The sequence below is a fragment of the Apteryx rowi genome, unplaced genomic scaffold (assembly GCF_003343035.1).
Source record: "Apteryx rowi isolate R43461 unplaced genomic scaffold, aptRow1 scaffold_7, whole genome shotgun sequence".
Lineage (NCBI taxonomy): Eukaryota > Metazoa > Chordata > Aves > Apterygiformes > Apterygidae > Apteryx > Apteryx rowi.
The window spans coordinates 8,204,608-8,228,279 of record NW_020450982.1 but is presented as its reverse complement, the minus strand read 5'-3'; the positions used below and the strand labels follow the sequence as shown (position 1 = coordinate 8,228,279).

The following is a 23,672-nucleotide window of genomic DNA, read 5'->3' as shown; positions in this document are numbered from 1 at the left end:
TGTCACTGTCATTTAAAAGCAGCAGCTAGGAATAAAAGTGTTTTCTCATCTGCAATGAGCACCTGTAATCAGCACTGCCAGAGTACACTTAATGTACTACATTTACAAATACACGCTTCCCTTCACAGATTCACTTCATATGGTGAAATATGCTCCCGTGAAGAGCACCAGGACTTCACTGCTGGTGTGTACTTTTTCTGTAGCTTAGTGCTGACCTCTAGTGTCAGTAGAGTTATATTACCACACAGTAAGTGGTAATGCAAGATGCATGCAATCCTTCCCGATTTTCACATGCAAGTTGTGCCACTAACGTAAACGTATGCAGAAAGCTGAACCCTGCTTCACTGGTTTTAAGCATACAGAAGCACTAAATAGGTCTCCTCTGCCACTCGGGATACATATCCTTGTTTCATTTGCAATTAACATAGACACACGTGCATTCACAGGATGTTTTTGTAGCACAGTTGGAAAATTCTGTGCACAACATGCATGTTTACATAGAAATCTGCAATGCATAATTCCTCAGACAAATCAAAAAAAATCACTGATTGCCAAAGCATTTAGTAGATACTTGCCAACTTGAAGAAAACTTTGGTTCTTAGAGGGTGATGGCTCCATGCCAAATTTCCTTCCCTCCCCTCCCTTTTCCCAGCTACTTCTTGTAACAGCTGCACAGTAAGTCATTACAGGAATTTTAGTCTAACAAAGAGAACAGTTATTCCAAGTTTTGCCCTCACACCAGATAGCCCCATCTCTATACAAATATATATATTTTTAAACTTCATTTCAGGTAATGCTCATACCTGAGAAGTTTTTTTGCATATGAAAAGTTTTTACATATGAAAAGTTCAGCAAACTCAAAAGAGGAAGGAAAGCAGGAGGAGTTAGAAGTCTTCTCAACTTTAACTGAAAAGCTCAATACTGAGCTTCCCAGAATGTGAACAAAGCAGTATGTTGTTTTTTTAAACATATTACCATGGAAATAACTTTGAAGATCTTCTTTCAAGAAATCTTTATTTTCACTTTGGACGGACACATTTAGCATGTGTTCTGAGATCTATGATCTGCCTGCCATTTCTACTGATTACACCTTATAGGTCTTTGCTACCTACATCCTATCCTGTAACTCTTAAACAAACTTTTTCAGAAGTCTTTACAAAAATATCAATATTTATTTACCTGTAACATTATCAGGAGCTCTGCCTGTATCAAAGGTAACTAGTATTATTATTTTGGCATGATACTTTTAAAAAGTTTAAATTCACATTCAGCCTCCTTATGACATGACAGAAAATGTAGTGTGCCAATGCAGTTTTCAGTGTTTAACATTACTTGGTTTTGGCTTCCTGTTGAACACTGTCAAGACAAGGCATTCAAGGAACCAGGGGAAATGTCATTCCTTCTTGTTTCTTTTTATTAAGTACCGATCCTTCTTGGAGTGGTGAAAGTTCCTTGCTTAATCAGACTTGGTACTTTCACAAAGCTCTCATTATTCTCTCAAAGCAAATGAACAGTCAACAATATACACACACTCTGGCATTATAGCACACACACATATATATTCAGTGATCCAAATTAATCAATCTGAAAGGTACAAAACAAATTTGAGAAATTTGAGGGGAGGTGAGGCAAAAATAGTCCTTTGGAGAAGGAGGTTTGGTGGCAGGAGGGAGCAGAAAACAGCAGATTCAGGGAGAATATCAATTAAGTCAAAGCACTTGAAAAAAAAAAATGTATCCGGTATTTCTGGGATAGACTGAAGGGCCAAGAGAAGAAGCTTGGTGACAAAAAGTTTAAACTTGTCAGAGACAATTTGACTAGACTGAAAGTTTGGGGGGGGGGGGTAAAGGTGGAGAAGTTGACCTGAAAATCTTCTAAATAGAAATGCAGAGTATACAAAGATACATAATTGTCTGACAATACCAAAAGGAGAGCAAAAAGGAAACAATCATCCAAAAAAAATAATAATAGAAAAAAAGATAGGTGGATAAAAACTAGCCAAAAGACACTTAAAGAAAACAGGAAGAGATGCCAAAATTTGGAACGGAAGCCTTCCCTGCCATAATTTTTCTATCAGCAACATTCTGGGGTTGGATCCCACAGATCCAGGCTCCCTCCCTCCCAGGGTCTTTGGTATCAAGCAGAGTCCATCCTGATTCAAGCACCAAGGACTGAAAAAAGAAATGCCACTAAAAGTCTTCACTGGCACTGCTTCCTGAGCAGTTGGATTGTTCATGTTCCTTTACCAGGAAGCACTAACAAGTTTTAAATTAATTGGTTGCAGCTCTCAGTAACCAATTAATGTTTTAAACAAGGCTGAACCAGCCCAATTTCTAGTGTGCCCATAAAATGGCTAAGCAAGACATTTCCAGAGCCAAGTGTACATTCTGCAGACAAAGGTCAGTTTTCAGGAAAATGGAATAAAGAGCTGAAAAAGTAAGAGTGCCTTTCAGAGGCAGGTATGTAAATCTCGACACCATTTAGATCCCTGAATTGCAGAAAATAACAAGCTGTGCCAGAAAAACAGTAATTGGATGCATTTCCATTAAATGATTTCCAAGCATTTTACTCCAACTTAGGTATTTGTGTGTAGATCTACTCAGCCATTCTTGAAACTGTCAAGATACTTAACTATGCAAAAATTAAGGGTTTTATCTCATCTTTAATTCTGTCTGTAATTTTACATTATTTTTCTTTCTTTTTTAAATTCTGGCTTAAAATTGGGGCACTGTTTCAAAATTCAATCACACTATGGAAGTGTCATTTTAATGGAGATAAAAGAGTAATATTAACTGACATCCAAAGCTTCTGACAAACAGAACTGCATGGGAGCGAGCAATGATTGAGATCTTAATCACTTGTCGGCTGTCGCATTGTGATGACTTGCATTTTCAACTAATCTGGCTTGAGTAATGAGTGAAATTTCTAGCTGAATGGTGATTGGCATTCTCTGAATGAATCCTTTCCTCATATTTCATTTTCATGGGTGACTGATCACATCTAGGATATAAAAAAACCTGACATATGTTAATTGAACAGATTTGTGACAGGTGATTAGCTCTCCATTCCTAAAGAGTCCTGGAGTTGTTTGATTGTTTAAAAATGATAAAACTTACTTTCTTTTTTGTCATCACCTTGTGGCCCTTGATTCTAAGATTTGAACTTTAGGAAATGGTTTCAAAAGTGCAAATTAAAGCTACATGAAACCTGGAGTCTTTGATTATGGTAATATCTATTTGTTTCACTACCTTTTGGGGAGGAACAGAAGGAAGAGATGAAGAGCAAAATAAAAAACCAGTTGGAAGGAAGAGCTTAGCTCCGAGGACAAAGATTTCTTCATTCTTTGAGCATTCTTGCAAAGCATTCTTTGAAATTTTCAAAACTACACACTAAAAGATGCAAGGAATTAGAGAATTCATGGAAAAACTCCACCAGGTGCTTTGTGATCAGCTCAGCTGTACATGTTGAGAGCTGAACTCCTCAGTCTACTGTACAAGAGCCGTCCCGTTATGGTACCAAGAGCCGAAAACACAGGGAAAACCAGCTCCCACAGGAATTCTCTTCCCTGTCCCAGAGCAGAGCACAACATTTAGGCATCCCAAGAAACCATGCTGTAGCCTAGGATCTCAAGGCCCTGGGCTATGGACACTGAAACCAGAACCCTTGGAGCTGCTTATTAGACCTCCAAAATACTGCCCATAAAACCAGGAGCCTGGAGACCACAGAGCGGGAACCAGTGAGGATAGGAGCCCTGAGCTGCATGACAAAAACAGCTCCCAGACAGGGCAGCCAGCTCAAGCCTCGGGAGCTTTGACACCTGAGCCAATGACGAACTGATCAGCAGAGGCTGCAGGGGAACCACAGGACATGGGATCCCCCCAAACTGAACAGTGAGCCAACACCGCACAGGGCTCCAGGGAGCAATACTACATGCCAGAGGCATCACATATTAGAGTTGCTGAAACAGTTTTTGAGAATTTTCAGTTTTTTGGGAACTGGAAAGTTTAGACACTTCCTGCAAAAGAAGTTTTGGCCAGCTCTACTCTTTGTTCCATGTCAGGGAGCCCATCTCTACCTTCATCTGGGGAACAAATAGTACTTTACCTACTATTTTCCTCACAGGAAAAAAATTGAAGAAGCTGCCAGATAGATACTTGCCAGTAGGAGCAGCCAACACAGGACTTCTGGCTATTCAGATGATCTCCTATTGTTCTTGTTCCTCTGTGCTGCCTGCTGCCTGCCCAACTCTCCTGCATTGCCCTCAGTTTCATGCCAGACCTATTCTCTCAATGCCTTCTGCTTTGGCTTCCCTTCTCTCTCAGACAGGCTTTCTTTTCAGTATCTCTTTCCATTTAGCTTATCCCTTCCTAATTCTTGGCTGACTTTTAGATATTACCGTAATAATAAATACCTTTCCCTTTGTCTCAAGAGAGGGGTTCCAAGGCATCACCGGTTCCTCAACACTGTCTGAGGACTACCTCCAGCCGCAGCTCCCTACAGAGGGGCTTGTTACTCAGCTAGACTGCAAAACATTAGTGGCTTCTTCCCTTACAAAGAGAAGTTCCTATTTAATTGTTGTGAGACTAACAGAGAGACAACAGCTGCAAGGACATGTTTGGTGCAATTAAACATGCATTTTAAGGAACTTTGGATACTGAGGTTGAACAGCTTTTTCATTATAAATTGCCAATTTTAATGGCTAGCAAATATTCCGGGAAGTTTCCTACGTTTCTTCAGATCACAGGCTTTAGAAATTTTGATAAACTTGTGCAATTATTTTGTCAGCTCCAATGCTAAATATTTGCCCTTTCACTGCTGAAGATCTCAAATTCAAACTTTAGTGATCAAATTTGGTGCGTCTATGTCAAGGGACAAAAGGGAGCATAAGTAAAAGCAAATAGATGTGCTTGTCCTTAACAATTCTTAGACATTATGCATACAAATTCCACTAGAAAATAACTGCTGGAAGGAAAACAGAGATGACAGTAAATTAGTTGCAAACAACTAATACTCTATGCAACAGCATATAGATAACATACGGGAAGAATAAAGGATGAATTAAATTATGAGGTTTGTAGTGAAAGATTCTTTGATAAAGAGATACATTTGGAGAAAAACGGGAGTTTTTGAGAATCCACACTGGACAAATTTTGCCTCAATATCCAGAGATTAAAATGCTTACAAGAGCTTTACATTGCACAAAATGAGAAGCGATTTAATCATGTAGTAATGCATGTTTTAAATACTCACCTAATTCAATGTCTCTTATCCCCATATATGTTTCAAGAAGTTCATCCACCTTTTTTATTGCTTTTTCTTCAGCTTCTGATGGCTTTGTTGAAATAAAGGGAGAAACAGAGTAAAAGCATGATTATGCCTATCTTTGCAGATTTCAAAATAACCAGCAACTGTCCACTGATTGCAGCAGCTCCCATCCTACCCACCTAGACTTACAAAACCCAAAAGTAAAATGCATTATTTCACTCTCTTCCACTCTTCTCAAAAACCCTAGTCTTCCTACTAGTGCCAAACATAGACATGCAACTCTCACTTTTACCAAACTAAACACGAGCCTTTCATCTCCTGAAAATACAGATCTTCATCAAATCCTCACCAACTTTATGCAAACCCAGAATAAATAACATTCTTCTTCCAAACCTTAATCCTGATTTTACACATATTTGCGTCAGTGCAAGTCATTAGCCTCTCTTAACCTTTACTCTACCCCAGTACACTTGGCAGCATCAGAAACAGAGCCAATTCTTCATTCGTCCTTTCCCTCTGCGCCTTTTCGACACCTCTTGGTCTAATCCAGTTTAACCCCATAGATGTAATCCCTAATATCTAAGCACAGACTCTGTTTCTAGATTCCTCCACATCCACCCTTATTGTGCTAGTATTGCACCAACTAGCTGGACACCAAGCTGGTCAGTCATTCTTCTGCTGAGCCACAATCTGGCAACACTTATACCCACCAAAGGAAAAAAATCCCAAAGCAAACAAATACCCCATTAACACACACAAAAGCAGCCTGCCAAAACTCCTCTTGGCCTTGACTGATCTCAGAGGTTCAACAGGACAAGCTCTGGGCAATCTGACCCAGCTTTAAGTTAGACCTGTTTTAGGCAGGAGGTTGGACTAGGTAAAGGTCCCTTCCAACCTAAATAATTCTATGATTCAACTACATAGCACTTAATATGAAAGTGTACATAAGTCACTGGATATTTTCCCCTAAAGAAACTACAAGTCTTTGGTCCTCATCCAGAATCATATCCTAGTTCTTCAAACCTTCATTCATCTAGGTATAAACCAAGGTCTTCAACTTAAAATAAGTATTTCTCCCTGCAGAAAGCAGTCCAGCAAGCTTTGTAACATACAGATTTTTCCTTCCTGTTTTATCTTATAAACCTTGGGGAAGAGTAAATCAGGTGACAGAAAATTTAACTATTCCAGGGCCCCAAGATAACCATACCATTTCCTCCACAGTGGCAGGGCCTTTTGTTCTCAGTCGAAGTGTTTCTCTCCCTCTGGAGATTTTAGCCTCTGATAGAGATCCACCTTGTGACCTTGGTTCCAACATTTCTAAAGACAAAACAAAACAAAAACAGGAAAAAGAATGCCAAGCAAAACTAAGTATTAGTCAGAATATGATGCATATGATTTGGCTGATTACTGCATTACCTTCACTTTTTATTCTAATTATCATCGAGAGATATCTAAAAATTAAATCATTATTCACTGTATTTCAAGTATAGCTCTGCTGATAATTTCTTTGTCTTCAAATTTTGAAATCCACTTGACTGCACTAAACATAGGACTTCAACTGACCAGTGTGTCTATGCAAGGATATTGCACTCAACTTCATATGCATACTTCTCATAATTGTATCTCTCTATTCCACAAAGTATAATTATTTATTACTTAATATTAGATAATGGCTGAAGCCATCAGCTAAATGTTGATTTATCCTGGTCTTTGCAGACAGACTTTTTAGCAGGTTTAGCATTGCAACATTTCCATCCTTCACTGAGGCTGTGATGCAAAGACTACTGCTGAACAGGTCATGGGGCTAATGAGCCAGATTGAGCTGAACATGCCTGTTTCTTTCATGCTAAACAACTTGATTATTTTCAGTCACGTAGCTGATATGTTCATATGTAGATTTGTTGGACTTCTTCTGTAGGTTTCACCAAGGTCAGGACTTCACGCCTGACAAATCTCTAATGGGAATATCTGGCTCTACCCAAAGTTTTCTTTGGCTGAGTTTGGCTTTTCTGGTTTAACCTTGGGTAAGGTTTGAGCTACACTCCCGTTAGTAAATGGATTCTGAAATCATTTAAGACTTGGCTTGTTTCAGCTTTCCTGTTCTAGGACAGAATTTTACATTCAAGATTGGCAATTTCTTCTTCCTTAATTTGCTATTAGATGACATGGCTTTAATTTATTACTGACATGGGAAGTTACATATTTTATCTGAAAAGTATAGAAGAGAAGAGATAATTTTGTAGAGCTCTTTTAACTGTGCTGCTTTCCCCATCAGATTATTCCTTCTGTTTATAGCAAACTTCTCTAATAAGCTCTCTTTGAAAGTAAGGGTTTAAGGTTCTCTATTCATTATTCCTAGCTTTGTCCAACTCATCATTCTTACATGAGTAGCCAAAATCCAGATTATTCTGCTAAGCAAGGTTTAAAAGTGAATTTTAACCATTTTTATTTTAAAAAATAGATACTGCATAGTCTGTAGACATAGAATCAACACTACTCTAAATCTTTTTATGGCTTCAAGGACAGTTTAAATTTATCCTTAAAGTTTTCACCATTTCCATTAGACTTGTTTTAAAATGCCAGTTCTCATGCAACGTGCATCTTCTTTCATTCTATCACCATTAGCACCTTAAAACTCATGATTTGACATAAGCTCTATTATAGATTTGCAATACTTTGGACAAACACTCTCTGGCCATCAGAGAAAGTATTGTTTCACATCCACCTACTTTAGAGTTTGTTTTATGCTGCCTTTGCTTGGTTTCTATTAATTTTCCACTAATCTGCAGAAGGCTAGCTTATGACTATTAAGGACCAATCTATTTCAGACAAGTCTTTAATTCTGTGCTTTAGGTATTGCATTGACTAGCTGAGGTAACACGTGTGCATTTGGTAGAAAGGCATCCAACCAGTAAATTATACTTATTCCACACACTGCTGGTAGGAAGAAAAAACAAATAAACACCTCATAATCTGACACAAAGACTTGTCTCTTGTCTAGACCCTTACAAACTTTAAAGTAGCTAGATTCTGTTGAAACTATTAGGAATTCAGCACCTACCTGTCCAGCAGGATCTGGATCTTATTTGTAATCCCCTCTGGGGTCATTCTCAGAGTGCTGCACCTTAAGCCCTATCTCCTGTATAAATCTATGCCTAAAGTTCAACTGCACCTAAGGTAAGAGTCAGGATATTCTAAGAAACTTAACACCGGGCACTGCAATTTGTAAATTAATTTCAGTAAGGTAAAAAATAAAATGCAGCTTCCAAAAATCTTTCCAAGAAGTTCTGATTGCCTCTTAATTCAATTTTAGATATTGCCATGGAATTAGCAGGTTTCCTTCTCTCCATCACAGGCAGACTAAAAGGTATCTTAATCACCTTATTAAAGTAAGTACTATTAGTTAATGGCTGAAGTCATCATCCAAATGTTGATTTACTCTGGTTTTTACAGACAGACTATGTAGCAGGTCTAGCATTGAATAGAAATTACAGACTTGTATTAAAAAGTTTTTGCTATATAGCTATTTGAAACACTATGTATTTTTAATACTTCCTGAGCATAAATAAGTAAATGTCTATGTTATATGTTAAGAAGGAAGTGAACTTATCTCCTAAAGCATTAGAGATTAACTCATAATCCTCATTCTTTGCAGCAGCACCAAAAGAAAAAAAAAAAAAAAAAAACCCTTCAATTCCTCTCATTTCCAATTTCTGCTGTTATTCTGACACCAAGTGTCAAGACTGGTGTATGACAGGAGTCAAACTGGTAACAGATAAAAAGGATTTGAAAAATAAACATTTCAAGCTTTTGCTACTATGGTGAAGATGGTGATTTTGAACTTTGTGTCAGTGCAGGTGTGAACATATATGCTTATAATTTAACAGTTTTTTGAACTATTTTTGTTACAGAAAAATATGAATATGAATGGTTCGTGGAAAAAAGATCCAAAATCAAGAGAATAAAAATTAAAATGCAATCTCTATTTTGACTCTCTAAGCTAAACTAGTAGGCTTTTTTTTTAATTTTACCAGACCCAATGAAATCAATGTACAAAAGGATTAGCAATTGGTATGCATTCCTCCTATATAAAGTATCACTTCCTCCTAGCATACGGGCAGCAGAGCTAGAGCTTTGCCATACTGCTTTTCTCTGACCCTGAGTATACCTGCTGCATGATTAGAGATCCACAAAAGAAGCTGGGAAGAGCAGGAGGGCACGCAGCAAGGGGGTGCTCTGGGGAATCGTGGATTCTGCTTCCTGCAGGATCCCTTTGCCTTAGGGAGCTCCATCCCTGGCAGAGGGCTCCAAAGCGGAGAAGCGGCACACGAAGGATCAGGGATTGCGTATCAAAGACACAGCAGGAAAGAGAGGAGGAGGTTCAAGGGTCAGCACATCGGTCAAGTGATCCCTGCTATAAAACTGTGTCTATGAAACAGTTCTTGTACTTGTCTTGCACGATCCTGGGGTGGCAAAGGAGTTGAGACTGCGGGGCTGAGGCGGCCCACCGCAGGATGACCAGACGCCCAAGCCAGAGGGACAGGCTCCCAATACCAGCACTGCGGCCGGCAGACAGAAAGCAAGGGCAGGGGGAATCCATTCATAAATTTCCAGCTTCAAAGAAGAACACAAATATACCTTTTCTAGCAATTATATTAGCTTGGGTGGGCACCTGCCTGCAATCTGAAAACAAGCCTACAATGCAATGCAATGTCCGTATTTCAATAGCCGGTGAACAAGGTGGACAGTATCCAAGTCACTCACCAAATGCTTTCATGGGCTCTATCAACTCCAGCTTAAACATCTGACCCTTCTCCAGATCTTTTAGCATCTTGGCAACTTCATAATGCCGACAGTCGGACACATTTTTTCCATTTATAGTCTCTATGTGGTCACCCACGCAGACTGTTTTGATTTGGTCCATTAGGCTGCCTTCTTTAATTCGCTATTATTTGAAAAACAAAAACAAAAAAAATTAGAAACATTTCTTTAAAAGATAAGCAGGTGATACAACAGAGTTTCAAGAATGTGATCAGTTAAAAATGTCAGTAACATTGCGCTCATCACAGCAGCAGTGAGTTTTCTGTATAATATTTTCATAAAACATGTTTTGGAAAGCATTATTTTTAAACAATTTTAAGTTGCACTGAATATAAAACCATAAATAAAACCAAAATAAAAAACGTAAATTTGGAAATTAAGGCTTTTGAATATTTCCAATATTTTTGTGTTTACAAACTCAATCCAAATGTGTCAGCAATGGGAATAAAGGCCTATTCTCAGTTAGGGCTTATTTAGTGGGAAAACTTCTATCATTTTCCTCATTGAGCCATATAGCTGCATATTAAAGTATTTCCTCTGAAATAATAATAAATCATAAGAAATGCTTCTAACATAACCTCATGGAATACAAATAGTCTAAAAGTCATAAAATGTAACAGAAGTTAGTATTTCTAGCTTTAGTAAAGTGAAATTTAGAAAGTGAAAAAAATTCTAATCATTAAAAGATCTCTGTGATTTATCAAGTCAGTTAAAGGACACTTAAAATTTCAGTGCTTCTTTTTGATGTTAAATGCTGTCATATTTATCTATCATGTGCTTGAGTCATGGAAAGGCTATAACATCCTAGAATGTCTTATCATATTTTGCAGAGATACAAATTTACTTCTAAAACCCTCCTGAACTATGTGCTTTTAAGTAAAGACTGAGGTTGCATCACACAAACTTTGAGTCAGTTTACAGCGAGACAAGGGAGATAAACATATTGCCGCCTACTCCTGTAACACCTAGCCCAGCAGCGTAGCCATCTCAGCAACCCGCTCCTAGCTCATGCGCGTGTCTGAGCCCACGCGCGTGCCTGCAGCCGAGAGAGTCAGTGGGAAGTGTGAAAGTGCTCCCTGTCCTGCCAGATACTGAGACAATTTTTAACTTCAGGCTGAGTTTAACTCTTTTGAGTACTTTTGTTTAACCTCAATTAAAACCAAAAAGAAGAATCTTCATGGTGAAGGAAGAAGGGGTATTGGACACGCACAAGAAACCAGGCCCCAAATGTGTTTCTGTTCCTGGGTGCCAGGGTTCAAAACCGTGCCTACACGCCACAATTAATGTTTAGCACTAGCGTTAAATTCATTCCCATTTAGCTTTTCTTCTTTTCTTGGATCCTAATAGCAACACTGTAAGTAATATTGACTAGCTATTTGCATAGTATTCAAATGAAGTTTCATATGAGGTGGTTATTATCCTCACTGCAAGTTAACTGACAGACAGCCAAGCTATGTTGTTACAGTAATTAAGATGCAATTGATACGCCTCTATTTCAAATGCTTTACACTCCATTTAGAAGCTAGGATCTGTATTTCCAGTACAATCTGTAACTCCTGTTAATTATGCTACTCCATTTTACAATAGCTGCTTACACACCATGCTGTAACAGCACAGTCTTAAGCATTTACAAAATGCTTCAAAAGTTCAGATCTTACTCTCTGAATGACCACTTTAAATCTATAATGCAGCTTTTCATCTGGCTATGTACCCAAAAAGCAGATTTGTGACAGTAGCATGACACTAGGTTCTGGTTTTACTAAGGCAAAATAACATCAGATCCCGTAGCAAAAGAACCCACAGTTTTCAACGTCAGCTGTAAAATTTGCCTGAGTTATGTATTAAGCCTAGGTACTGTCCTGTTATACAAAGCACAGTAAAATTACTGCAGCCCATAATAACCATCGGTGGGTTGTTGAAAGCTAAGTTTAATATTGATTGTTAGTTAATAATGGAACATAGCAACGAAGTTTTAAGAAAAGGAAATATATGAACAAAAATAATTCCACCAAACCTTTCTTTTTAATTAGAGACTGTCTCTGTTTTGTGATTTAGCTAGAAAATCAAATATAAAAAAGATGCAGCTTTTACTTTTGTATATCTGTATTTTCTATGTTGTTTAAAAACATCCATTAGCTAAATATACACAGCAACAGAGTAGGCTCCTAGAAACTCCTTTAAACTGATGCAGAACTGCATTGCCACCAAGATTGCACCATGTTCATCACGCTGCTAATTAGACCAGTAAAAGGAAAGTAATATAATGTTTGTTCAGACAAGGTTTATGAGGTTTGTTGGAAACTGCAGCCCACTTTGCTGGTGCGGTGAGGGTGTTCGTTCCTCCTCCCCACGTTTCCAGGCACGCAAGGAGGGGGAGCAAGGCTCCGCGCGGTGCCGCGCACGGGGACCTCAAGCCCTGCCGCGCCGCTGACAGCACCTTCTCATAAAACGCCACGCGAGCGGCAGCATGAGCGCGTTACGGCTGCAGGGACGCTACCACTAGAGACTCGGAACTCTCGTCCATAAACACGCAGCTCAGGCTACGGTTTTGCCAAACTGCTTGCTGAAACCTCCACTGCGCCCAGACTTTGCCAAACGTGGTCTCAATCACGTTTTCCACAGCAAAGGCTAGCAAACCTATTTCTAGACCACGTCCATTTTACACCCAAGCTAGCTACAAAATGAGTGCAGAATACCACCTCTCCAGACACAGCGTTCTGCTTACAGTGGCAATAAGGACAGCGACTGGGATAGTAGGAATCAAAGGGAATTACCAGTGCCTCACTAATAACTGGTAAGCGGAGTAGATTAGAGCAAGGCATCTTCTAAAGAAGGCAGAAAAACTGGTTAAGGTTCCTAATATCTAGTATAGCAAGAAGAGCAACATAATTTCCTCAGCCTCTATTTGTCTCAAAACAGAGCATCTGGAGGTCACGCAGAAGATGATAAAGGAAGGAATTATGATTAATATATAGCACAGGTTACTGCCCATATGTTCTGCTCAAGCTAGTTGTGGTAAACTGTGTTAACCAATATCCTTAGCACCTTTTATTTCATCCTACATAGCTAAGGCAATGACAACATTGGAGAGATGAAAATGCACCACACTTGCACCTGCTCTCATAGCACAGGAAGGCTTCTGCCCTGCAAATGGACACTGACAGTACTGAAAGAGCAGCGTGATCTCGTTATCATACGAGTGACAGATGCTCGATAAGCAGCTAATCAATGACATCAGAAAATCACCATAAAAGGGAGGAGGGGGCGGGTGGATATAAGTAGCATCTAACACCTTCCACCCTCAGGGTAGATCAGAAAATACAATGGCCACATTATATAGCTGATACACATTTCAGAAGCAGTGAATAAAGGAACCATTTTGAATGACATGCAGTACAGAAATAGCTGAACTAATTTTGAATGATGTATCTAAAAAAGCCATTTTTTTTACTTGCCATACATAGAATAGTAAAAGATTTTATAGTTCTAAAGGATCATTAAAATAATAATTAACCTGCTATAGTAAGAGAAGCTTCTGTAGAACAAAGTATTTCACTGATAATTAATTTTACCTTTATAAATGCACAGCCAGTTCCATTGTCTGTAATAGTGAGCCCAAGCACATCCTCACTTTTAAGAGCTTCCACTTCTTTTCGTTGTCCTTTTACATGGGCAAATATGAAGTCTTCAAGGCCAATTTGTGCTCCTAAGAGCTTGTCCATATCAACTTTATGAGTGTTCAAAGTGCAAAACATGATCTGTACAGGAGAGAAAAACAAATTATCTCAAAGTTAAATAACATATGAGGTTTGGTGAGCTTGATTAGCTGACGGGGAGATAAAAGGAGAGTGTAATTCTGGCTTCTTTGAAAGATCCATAGCCAAAGCGATAATCATCCTCCTTCTCCAGCAGGCACAGGAGGGACAATATGCTCCATCGCCTCATGTGATGGGTAACGTCAATAGCTCAAACTCTACAGATAAGAGCTGGCAGGGAGCATAGGAAAAAAAGAGAAGTACCAGAGTGAACAGCCTCTCGCGGGCCGGCAGAGGGAGGCCAGGCGGATCAGGAGCTCCGGCCACGGACGCCTCGAACCGCCGGGTTCAGAGCGACCAGCAATAACTGACCCACACCTCAGGGAAGTTTTCCTGGCCAAGACTTTGTGGGTGTCATACTGGTATTAAAAATCCTTCAGCGGTCATTTCTAAGCACATAGTTCTTGTGCAACCCAGCTAAGAGCCCGGCTGCACCAGCTCCAGCAGAAGCGGCAGCGCGGCCCTTCGCCCTCGCAGCACAGTGCTCAGCCGGGCACCACAGCCCCGTCGGAAACTGGAGGCGCAACGGCAGCGACGGGCAGAGTAGCTCTATAGCACACTGCTGTCTTAACAGTATTCCTTCATGTTGTGTTAATGATGAGTCTTAAAAACAAGATTTGAGACTTAGTAAAACATGGACAGAAACAACACATTGTGCTAACAAAAATATATACGATGGTTGCATACATATATCAGCAAACACAGAGCAAATCCCAGTACAGCACTGAAGATCCCGCATAGACTGAACAAAAAGTGCTGAACAGTATTGACACACCTGGTGACATATATTTGAAAAAATTTAATCAAACCGACTCAAGATTTTTTTTTTTTTTAATGTAAGAAGCAGCCTTTTTATTTCGCGTTACCAATATCAAGATATTTGGAAAAAAAACCTGTAACAGGAGAGTATTAACAAGAGGCAGCCTGCTGTAGTAACATGAGGATATTTGCTGTTTCAGTCACATTATCTTCATTTAATCATATAAGTTTTTCAGAGCAACTCATGAAAAAGAAAAGGCGCAAAGCACCACATTAAATGCAAGAATTAAAAAAATGAGTATATGTAAGCCTATAACAAAAAAAGTGAATTAATTCCAAAGCGTGCATAGCACATGTAAAGCTTGCACTAAGCATTTTATTAATCCATGAAAACAGGGGAAAAAGAGAAGATGGTCTCTGAATTGAAGTGTTTTGAAGCAGCACTTTTGAAATCATTCTGAACAGAAACAAAAATACTTTTGGTTATCATTTCCAAAAACATGTGAAAACCTTGCTACTATTTCTTGGGGGGGGGAAGTCAGATGGATCTTAGCATATTACTTACTCTAAGCAGCATTTGATTAGGGCAGCACCTCCTACCCAGCAATATAAGCTCCCTCTTGGAGTGATAGGTTTGATTCAGTCGTGAAAGAACTTTTTGCTGCTTTTACATGACTATTGCTGCAGCATTAATGGAAGTCAGAGAGAGCAAACTGAAGAGCCACAGCCACCTTCCGCATCATCTTTCACCCACCTCCAGCTCCACCAGGACTTCTGCGAGATGCCAGTGCCTGAGAGCAGCACTGTGAGAAAAGGCGGTTAATCAAAGCCGAGGCGTCGGGGGGAAGGAAACATCCTGCACTGCCCCGCGCGAGCTCAAAGCACCTCGTCTCCAACTGGCTCGTGGAGTTTCCTACCAATTTTCCTGCCTAGCTAAAAAAAATAAAAAATTAAATAAAACCATCCAGCCCTTCTCACAGCTGGAGGAGCTGCGTGGAGCCGGGATGAGGGCCGGGACGGCTGCCCTCCTCTGCGGCCCCAAGAGAAAGCAGGGGAAATTGGTAAAATCCGCTTCACCGAGGCAAAGCTCCCCCGAGACCGTCTTTCGAGGGCGGCTGAAAGCCGGGGAGGAGGCGGTTTCCATCCCACGGGCCCTCCGCCGCAGAGGCCGGGGCCGCAAACCCCCCGCCACGGAGGCCGGGGCCGCAAACCCCGCAGGTCGCTGGCACATCGTGCTCTTCCAGCTGCAGCAGGACACACTCGGCTCTGGCAGCGGAGGAGATGGGCAGGGAGTAGGAAAGTAGCTGCCCTGCATCCGTGGGACACGGTTTTCCTTCTGGAGGCGCCTCAGACACCTGCTGCCTCGCAAACACCACCGGGGCCGGCTCCGAAGCGGAGGTGGCCAGAGCTGCGCCAGCACGCGAGAGGCGGCAGGGAGCGGGAAGCGGCCGGGTCCGCCAGAGAAACGGCCATCGAGAGCGGCAGGACACCGTCCAGCAGCCCTCGCCTGCCGTGGCCCCACGGGTCCCCAGTCCGGACCGCAGGGACATGCCGCTCCCTTCCGCCCCCCTCGACTCGCGGGCGTCGAGGGGTTTCGCCCCTCACCGCCCCCCAGCGCCCCCCACGAGCTTTCCTGCCCTCTCCCGGCATCGCTCCGTGACAGAGGGAAACGGAAATTAAATGCTCACTAGCCTATTTTGATGTATCCCAGGTCCAATGAGAGTAAAACACTACTCTTAATATATTCCATAGAGAGCATTTAAGTTTCTAAATTTTTCTAGAACTTTGACTCTATTTAACCATGGTTTGCTTTCTTTTTTTCTTTTTTTTTTCTTTTTTTTAAATGAGGATTTAGYGATGTGGTGGTGGTTTTTTGTTTTTTAAAGTCCTACAGAAAAGGCTAATTGCTTATCTCACCACCCACCAAACCACCACCATGTCCTAACGTCTCCGGCGACGAGAGTCGTAGCAACACTCGTTGAGCAGACTTCAGCTTTCTCCTCCCAGGTAACGCAAAAATTTCAGCTAACCATCACTCCTACAGTAACATCATCTGGAGAAATTCCAGCTGGTTTTAAGTAGAAATTTAAATTTTACTTTATAAATCTTAATTAATACTGAGGATTAAAGATTATTTTTACCGAGAAGGTTCGATTCAAGCAGTTTACACAAAGGGCTTTATTTAATATATTGTGTACAAATTTATATACAAATTTTTAGCTTTCTCTCAAGCTACATAACTTGGCCAGTTCACAACTGCAGCTCAATTTTTTGTTCTTACAGTGAACAACAAGCAGTATGTTTTTATTTTTTAGAAGGCATCARTATCCTTCATCTGACCTTGTCACACAATCACCTAGTGACTACTTTCACACCTTTGAATAGATAAAATTGGCAACAGAACAGAAATGTGATATTTGGAAACTCGATCCAGTTTCTCTTTTTAGACCTTCATCTGGATGGCATTCCCGCCACAGCCTGCAAGTCTGCAGGACTCTGAGTCAGTTCTGCACTGCCCCCAGGGCTGAGAGCATCAGCCAGGCAAAAATAAAACTTAAATCATCCTTTATCGTCTCTAGCAAGCGACTGTTTTTTTCTCAGAACAGATATGCACAAAGAGTAAGGTGCTAAAGATGTATCCACCCAGAACAATATACAGTTACACCACGTATCAGTTACGGCTCAGCTTTATTTGTCCATGACTGAGAACTGCCAATGCAAAAACGACATTTTTGTCATAACTTTTACATAAGTTTAATATTGGTACCTAAGAGCAGCTTAAATACTTAAATTCAACAGCAGCTACCATAGTACACCCTTTTCATTCACTCAAAATAAGACTCAATATTCTTCTAAGTAGTAATTTTCTTACCAAGAAACAAAACAGAGAAAACAAATATGCAGATTTCATTGTAAAGTCTTCTCTCTCTCCCCACCCTGACCCTTCAGATACATTTGATCTTCAACTCAGCATACCAGTGCTGTGACATTTCATGCCAACTTTAGCGAGGTATTATAAATCATGGCTGTTACATCAGTCGCCAAGTATCTAGGATACCTCTCTCGCTGCAAGCGTGGTCTTGTACAGCACGCAGAGCAGCAGGAAATTCCACTTGGCTGGGAGAGACCAGGGGCTGATGCACAACCTTATAAAATAGATTTCTTAGATAAGATCACTAACAGGGATTAGCCCCTGCATCAGTATTTTCAATGATAAGAGACTACACTAGCCAAGAAAAACAGGGTTACGCTATGTGTTATATAAAGCAAGAGACTGTATTAGCCAAGAAAAACAGGGTTACACTATGTGTTATATAAAGTATATAGGATATACAATATGGTACTGCATGAATTCAGGCATACATATTAATCATTCTCATCTTCCAAATTAAGCCTACATCTTAAGAAGAACTCAAAAATAATTTGACTGATTGATGACCTACTCAGAAGCTATTAAAAGTACTTTTTAATCAATAGACTTCAAACCACTTTACAAAAGAAATCGTAATCACTTTCTCTATTTAACAAGTGGGGAAGAGGACTCCTGCTATTGAGCACAATAGAACATCTGCTAACACATTTCCCTATACATCTAGGTGGCATTATACAAAGATACCACACCAACACTTCCAGCTACCTTCCAGCATTTTCCAGCTGCCTTGCTCACTTTTTCCTCCGTAGGAAGAACAGTGAAGCTTGCCCAATGGCAGCAACCAGAAGAGAAACCAACTCCTCCGAGCTCTAACATGCTCGCGGCGCTCTATCAGCAACGCAACCCAAATACATCCACAGTACTGTAAAACAAGCATTTGCTGATTTACTGCTCTTTTTTTACCGCAAGTGCAGAAGAATTGCGGTGTAAATTCTTCAATATGGCTGAAAAGTGTTTGAGAAGCAGACCATTAACACAGCGAGCATTACACATACAATAAGGTATCAAATTTAAGCACCACTTAGGTGCACTTAGGGCAACAGCAGTACTTTAAGTTTTCAATGCAAGCAAACGATGTTTGCCATAACATGGTGAGGAAAGGGTTCAAAGAGGGTATTAAGCTTGTTCATTTGAAGTCTTCAATCCATAGATGAGATCATGAACAATTTGTTTCCATGGATAAGCAGATATGCTAAAACTCCAAGCACTTTTGTGCTAGAAATGAGTATTTCACAAGCTGACCCTTTTCTCTGACCTACTAAAATATGCTTCAGACTTTTTTTTTCAGACACCTGATTTTGGGCATACATTTTTCAGTACACCATTTCATAAAAGTTTAAATCAAGCAGTTTTTAATCAAACCCTTTTATGAGAGTTGGACATGACACAGCTTCGCCACCTGCTCCCTGTTGAGCAGGAGGCGGCCGGGCTCTTGGCACAGCAGTCCGGGCACACGCGCAGCAGCTGAACTCTACTACTGGAAGCAGACCCCAAGGCAGCTGCCTTTCTGCTATTGGTGCTACTGGGATGTTTCCCCTTTTCCTGCCTTTTCCCATAGGATTCCTTATGAAGCAGAAATCCTTCCACCATGGAGGAAAGCCCAATGTTCACGGGCTCGGCAGGCACACCCACCGAGCACCCAACTCGCCTTGCCAGCCCCACCATGCTTCACCTTACAAAGCAAACAAAATAATCAAGAGAACAAGTTATGAGTGCACAAACTAAAAGCCCATATACTACGCCTTTGTAATTTATTATTTGCTTATCATTTGTTCAAGAAATTGCCCTGCCACTGTCAAACTTTAATATCCACATTTCTAGTGCTGGATTAGCTGCTTTGAATACTTTAAATCCCTACTGTCTGCTCCCACAGGAGCATACTACCAGCAAATGCTTGAATAAGTCTACATTGTGCTTTGGTCAATGCTTTTTTATTCCATTTATGATACGAGCTGCACTTGGCATTTCCACCCTCACAAGGAACATAACATCCCCTGCCACGTTTCCCTATAATCAGAGGAATAGTAATCCTAAGTAGCCGAGATCATATGCAAATACATTTTCCAACTACCTTCCCTATTTTATCCTTTATAGGAAGAATAGAGGAGACAGTTGTATTACCATGTCAGTAGAAAAACAGACATATTTGTGGATGGGTTATGTTGCTAGTTAAGGAATATTATCTATTTTATTTAGCACTCTGTTTCAGAAACCTTGCTGAAGAAACCAAGTTAAACCAAGTTAAACAAAACGATCTACCTCAAACAGGGCTCATATTAGTGATATGTTGCTAGAAGCAGTGTTTCCTCCCCCTCCCTGTGGAAAGGGCGTTCTGTTTGGACCAGAAAAAAAGAAATGCTGGGTAAACAAGAGAGGCAGGCAGAAATACAGGCTGAATGATTCAAAAGGGATAACTGAGATATTTGGCATTCACCTAGAAAAACAGAAGGAGAAAACTCGAAGAAGAAAAGATGAGCACTGGGAAAGCGTCAAAGAGTCCCCATGGTGACTGGGGTGTGATACCAAGTTGGCGCAGGATGGCTTCTTCACAGGTACTTGGTAGGATCTCCCTCCTAGAGCCAGCAGCCCATGCGGGTCAGGCCGGCAAACACTGGACAAGCGAAGGAATTTCAGCACAGGATCCTCGGCAGCTCCCTGGACGACACATTGGAGCCAGGGAGTGCAGAAGTTCAGATCAGAATAGACCAACTCAGGGAAAATAAATAAAAGCCCTTAACTCCAGCTTCCCACATTTAACATCCCCTTCAAAGCTACACCTGCCTTGTTCTGCCCTGGGACATTTCCCCACCTTGCCCTGCTCCTGAGCCAGGTCTGCACAGAAGCGCGTCACTCTGCACCAATGCTCAGTGTCTATCCAACAAACACTGTTTTGTACCAGCTTCCCTCGTCACTCTTGGCCGCCAACCACGGATCCTGGAAAGGGATCTCCAGCAGAAGCTAAACTCGGCTGCTCCTGCGGGACATAATACGAAGAGGAAATGGGGGTGCTGTAACCCAGCAAGTCAAAAGAAGTGACAGATTACAAGTATAACTCATCCTGAGCGCTGCCGAAACACTTAAGTAGGAACGTATCCAAGAATTCATGTCCTTGCCTACGCTGCATTCAACTCCCATATCATGTTAAGTTGTACCCGCTTCTGCCACGGTTTGCCAAGTGCTCTCCACACTGAGCTCCCCCCTCGCCCCCCTTCTGTTTTCCATCTTGGTCACTGCAGAACAGATCTCTGTGATAATGCTCCTTTCCAAAGGCATTCAGGTTTCACGCTGCCCACAGGCTTCAGAATAGTTAGGTCACTGAACATTTCCTAGGCAGATAACACCTCCGAAGGGCATTCAAGCACCTCAGTGTCTTGCAGTTTGCTGAGGTGTACCTTCAGGCATTATTCTTTACACCAACTTGCCCAAAAGCAGCTTTAATTAATAAATAATACCATTTAAAATGTTTACACTTCTCATTTCCAGCAAGCTCTGCTGTTAACAAATCCATGCATTTCATGGCACCCCAATCAGGAAGTTGGTCCATCTCTCCATTAAAATGCAGTATAACAAAATCTTAGTGCTTTGGGCCATGAAGGAGTCACTCGGTCTTTCCATTTTTTAGTAACTATATTTATCTCGATCCCTGTGTTACAAATCCGTGTGTACTGTGTTAGAAATACCACTGTTACTGTTGGGTCCCTTTGCTTGGGTGTCCATGAATCCCGCATGCTGCTCTTTTCCATTTTCTCACCCACTAGTCTGTTCACACAGTAGAATTATTTATACTTACAAATTATTCTAAGTACAGTATTTTTAAGTCATAGGCATGTACTGAACTTCAAAGCTTTGGAGTATTTTTGCTTCCCCAGCTTTGTAAGCGCTTGTAAAAGACCTTAGCATCTTAAACTGTGTCAATGAATCAATTATTCTTAAAAAATATTTTTCTCCCATGCGATGACACAAAAAAAAATAAAGATATATAAACTTCCTCATCCTAAGTATGACTTGCAAAGGTGCACCAAAGCAAGGCCGTTACAGAATGTAAATGAATGCCCTGCCAATATGCTCAGAGCTAAAACAGACCTACACAGTGTCTTGCAGTATTTTCACTAGTTTCAAGTGCAAGTTTCTCATATGGCCAATATCATGTTTCTTTCTGAGCAAAGAAACATAACTTATTTATGCAGACAGAGTTAAACCATACCCTCTCCTTCGGCCAGACAGCTTCAGCACAAAACTGTTTCAAGATATGATATATTTTACCATTTATATTCAGATGCTTTCCCAGATTGTTACTTGCCATTCACTGATCTATCCTATTTCATCTTCTCTGACAAAAATCCTGTTGCAGGACTCTTTGGTCCAGATTCATCACTCATTTTTACACCAAGAAGTCACTTTGTTCACTATTTTCATTTTATGCAACTTAATTAGAACCCTTTACTCAAGAAATTCATTTGGCTTTAGAGAATAAGCTTGGTGTCTCCAGCACTAACTCCCCATCCCTTTTTTTTTTAAACCAATAAATCAAAATTTTAAAAATAAAACCAAGATAGAAAGGGAAGGGCCCCATAGAGAGGAAAAAAAGGAAGAGCCCATTCTCCAGCCAGTGAATGATGCCCGTGACATGCGTGGGATGTCCTGTTCCCACCTTTGGGGGCCTTGCACTATGCATGGCACAGGAGAAGTGGGAAGTGCACCGTTCATCCAGCACCGAATTTCTTAGTGAACGCTATTCTTCCTCAAGTCAGTGGAGCCACAGGATCAGTGCCAAGAGAAAGAGTTCAACAGTGAAATGAAGGAAAGGAAACTAAAACAGAAAAATGATCTGACAGTTATCGGGGCTTGAGAGTAAAAGGTATAACAGGCAACAGAACAGATAACAAAAGGGGAACCGAAGCTCCATATGGAAAGAAAACAGAGAAGCAAAAGGTCAGAAAGCAGCTGAGAAGGTCTGGGACACAGGTGCACCGGCTGGCAAAGGTACTGGTAGTTCTTAATTACTTAATGCAACAGTGACTGGTTAAACTGTGTTCGCTGCTACTGCCACTTTTATAATTTATTCTTTGAAGTGCTGCAAGGTCTAACCGCAGTAGCCTCTCAGAGCAAAGTCTATAGTAGTTTAAAGGAACCAGGTACGAATACAAGAATAAGTAAAAACCACATAACCAAACCACAATGAAACATTAGCACTTTGTTTCAAATTGTCACTCAGAGGTTAAGGTTGATAGAACCATGTAGGAAGAGCTTGATATGGCCACTGCCTTTTAACTAAGGGAAAACAATGCATTTACAAACACAAATGAATCATAATCCAAACAAATGTTTAAACTCGGCTGAAAAAGATCAAAAAGGCAGCAGGGTAAAAAAAAAAATCCTATTATAGCTTTAATAGGCCTCCCTTACCAATGGGCTTTTTTAAAGTAATCATTTGGCAAAGCAGAACATTTTTCAACTGCTCAGCATCATATGAATTTGTAGGGKTTTTTTTTAAAAAGGCCAGATTTAAAGCATTATACCCCACTGCCTCCATTCTGTATATTTACCCTCATAAATCCATTAATTTTTTAAACGGGAAAGAATCACTGCAATCAATAATTCCTGCCCTGGAATTATTCCACCCACCCACGACATACATACACAGTTCGACCCTGCATTCGAGAGGTGCTAAGTTGCGCTAAACACCCCGTTAATGCCAGGTTAACTAAGATACTAGAGATACTCGAGTTAAAATGACCACTTTTTTGCTGTATAAAAGTTAGTTGCACTTGTATCCTTTTTCGTATGCGATGCTTCTTTCTGTCGCTACTTCGAAAGGCTCTTAGAAATGATTTTTTCCCCCTCCTAGACGGAAAACCACCCCAAACGGACGGGCAGGCAGGCACGGGCAGCTCTGCCCCAGGCCCGCGCCACCCCCCCGCGCCCCTTGCAGCCCCGCGCGGCGGCGGCGGCGGGGCCCTACCTGCGCGGGGGGGATGTGGAAGGCCTCGGCGATCTGCGCGTAGAGCTGGCGGGCGCTGGCGAATCCCTCCACGCGGCCCGTGGCGCTGCCGTGCGCCAGCTGCGCGTGGAAGTGCAGC

General features: G+C 41.0%; 1 protein-coding gene across 6 annotated transcripts in view; it reads right to left on the bottom strand.

Annotated features, from left to right (window-relative positions):
- GIPC2 (GIPC PDZ domain containing family member 2) overlaps positions 1 to 23,672 on the bottom strand; it is a 59,863-nt gene that overhangs the window by 5,639 nt on the left and 30,552 nt on the right. For 4 of the 6 annotated variants that reach the window (XR_003256844.1, XM_026086759.1, XM_026086761.1 and 1 more), the window contains exons 2-5: positions 13,659 to 13,844; positions 10,030 to 10,210; positions 6,473 to 6,582; positions 5,251 to 5,332 (exon numbers count right to left, since the gene is read on the bottom strand). Coding sequence is in view for 5 of the 6 variants with exons in the window: in XM_026086759.1 (XP_025942544.1) it covers positions 5,251 to 5,332; positions 6,473 to 6,582; positions 10,030 to 10,210; positions 13,659 to 13,844 (559 nt within the window). In the remaining variant the exon portion in view is untranslated. Of the gene's footprint in view, positions 1 to 4,524; positions 4,963 to 5,250; positions 5,333 to 6,472; positions 6,583 to 10,029; positions 10,211 to 13,658; positions 13,845 to 14,105; positions 14,505 to 15,225; positions 15,464 to 20,401; positions 23,289 to 23,672 lie in introns of those variants that run through there. The other 2 variants (XM_026086762.1, XM_026086763.1) reach the window with 2 other exon arrangements.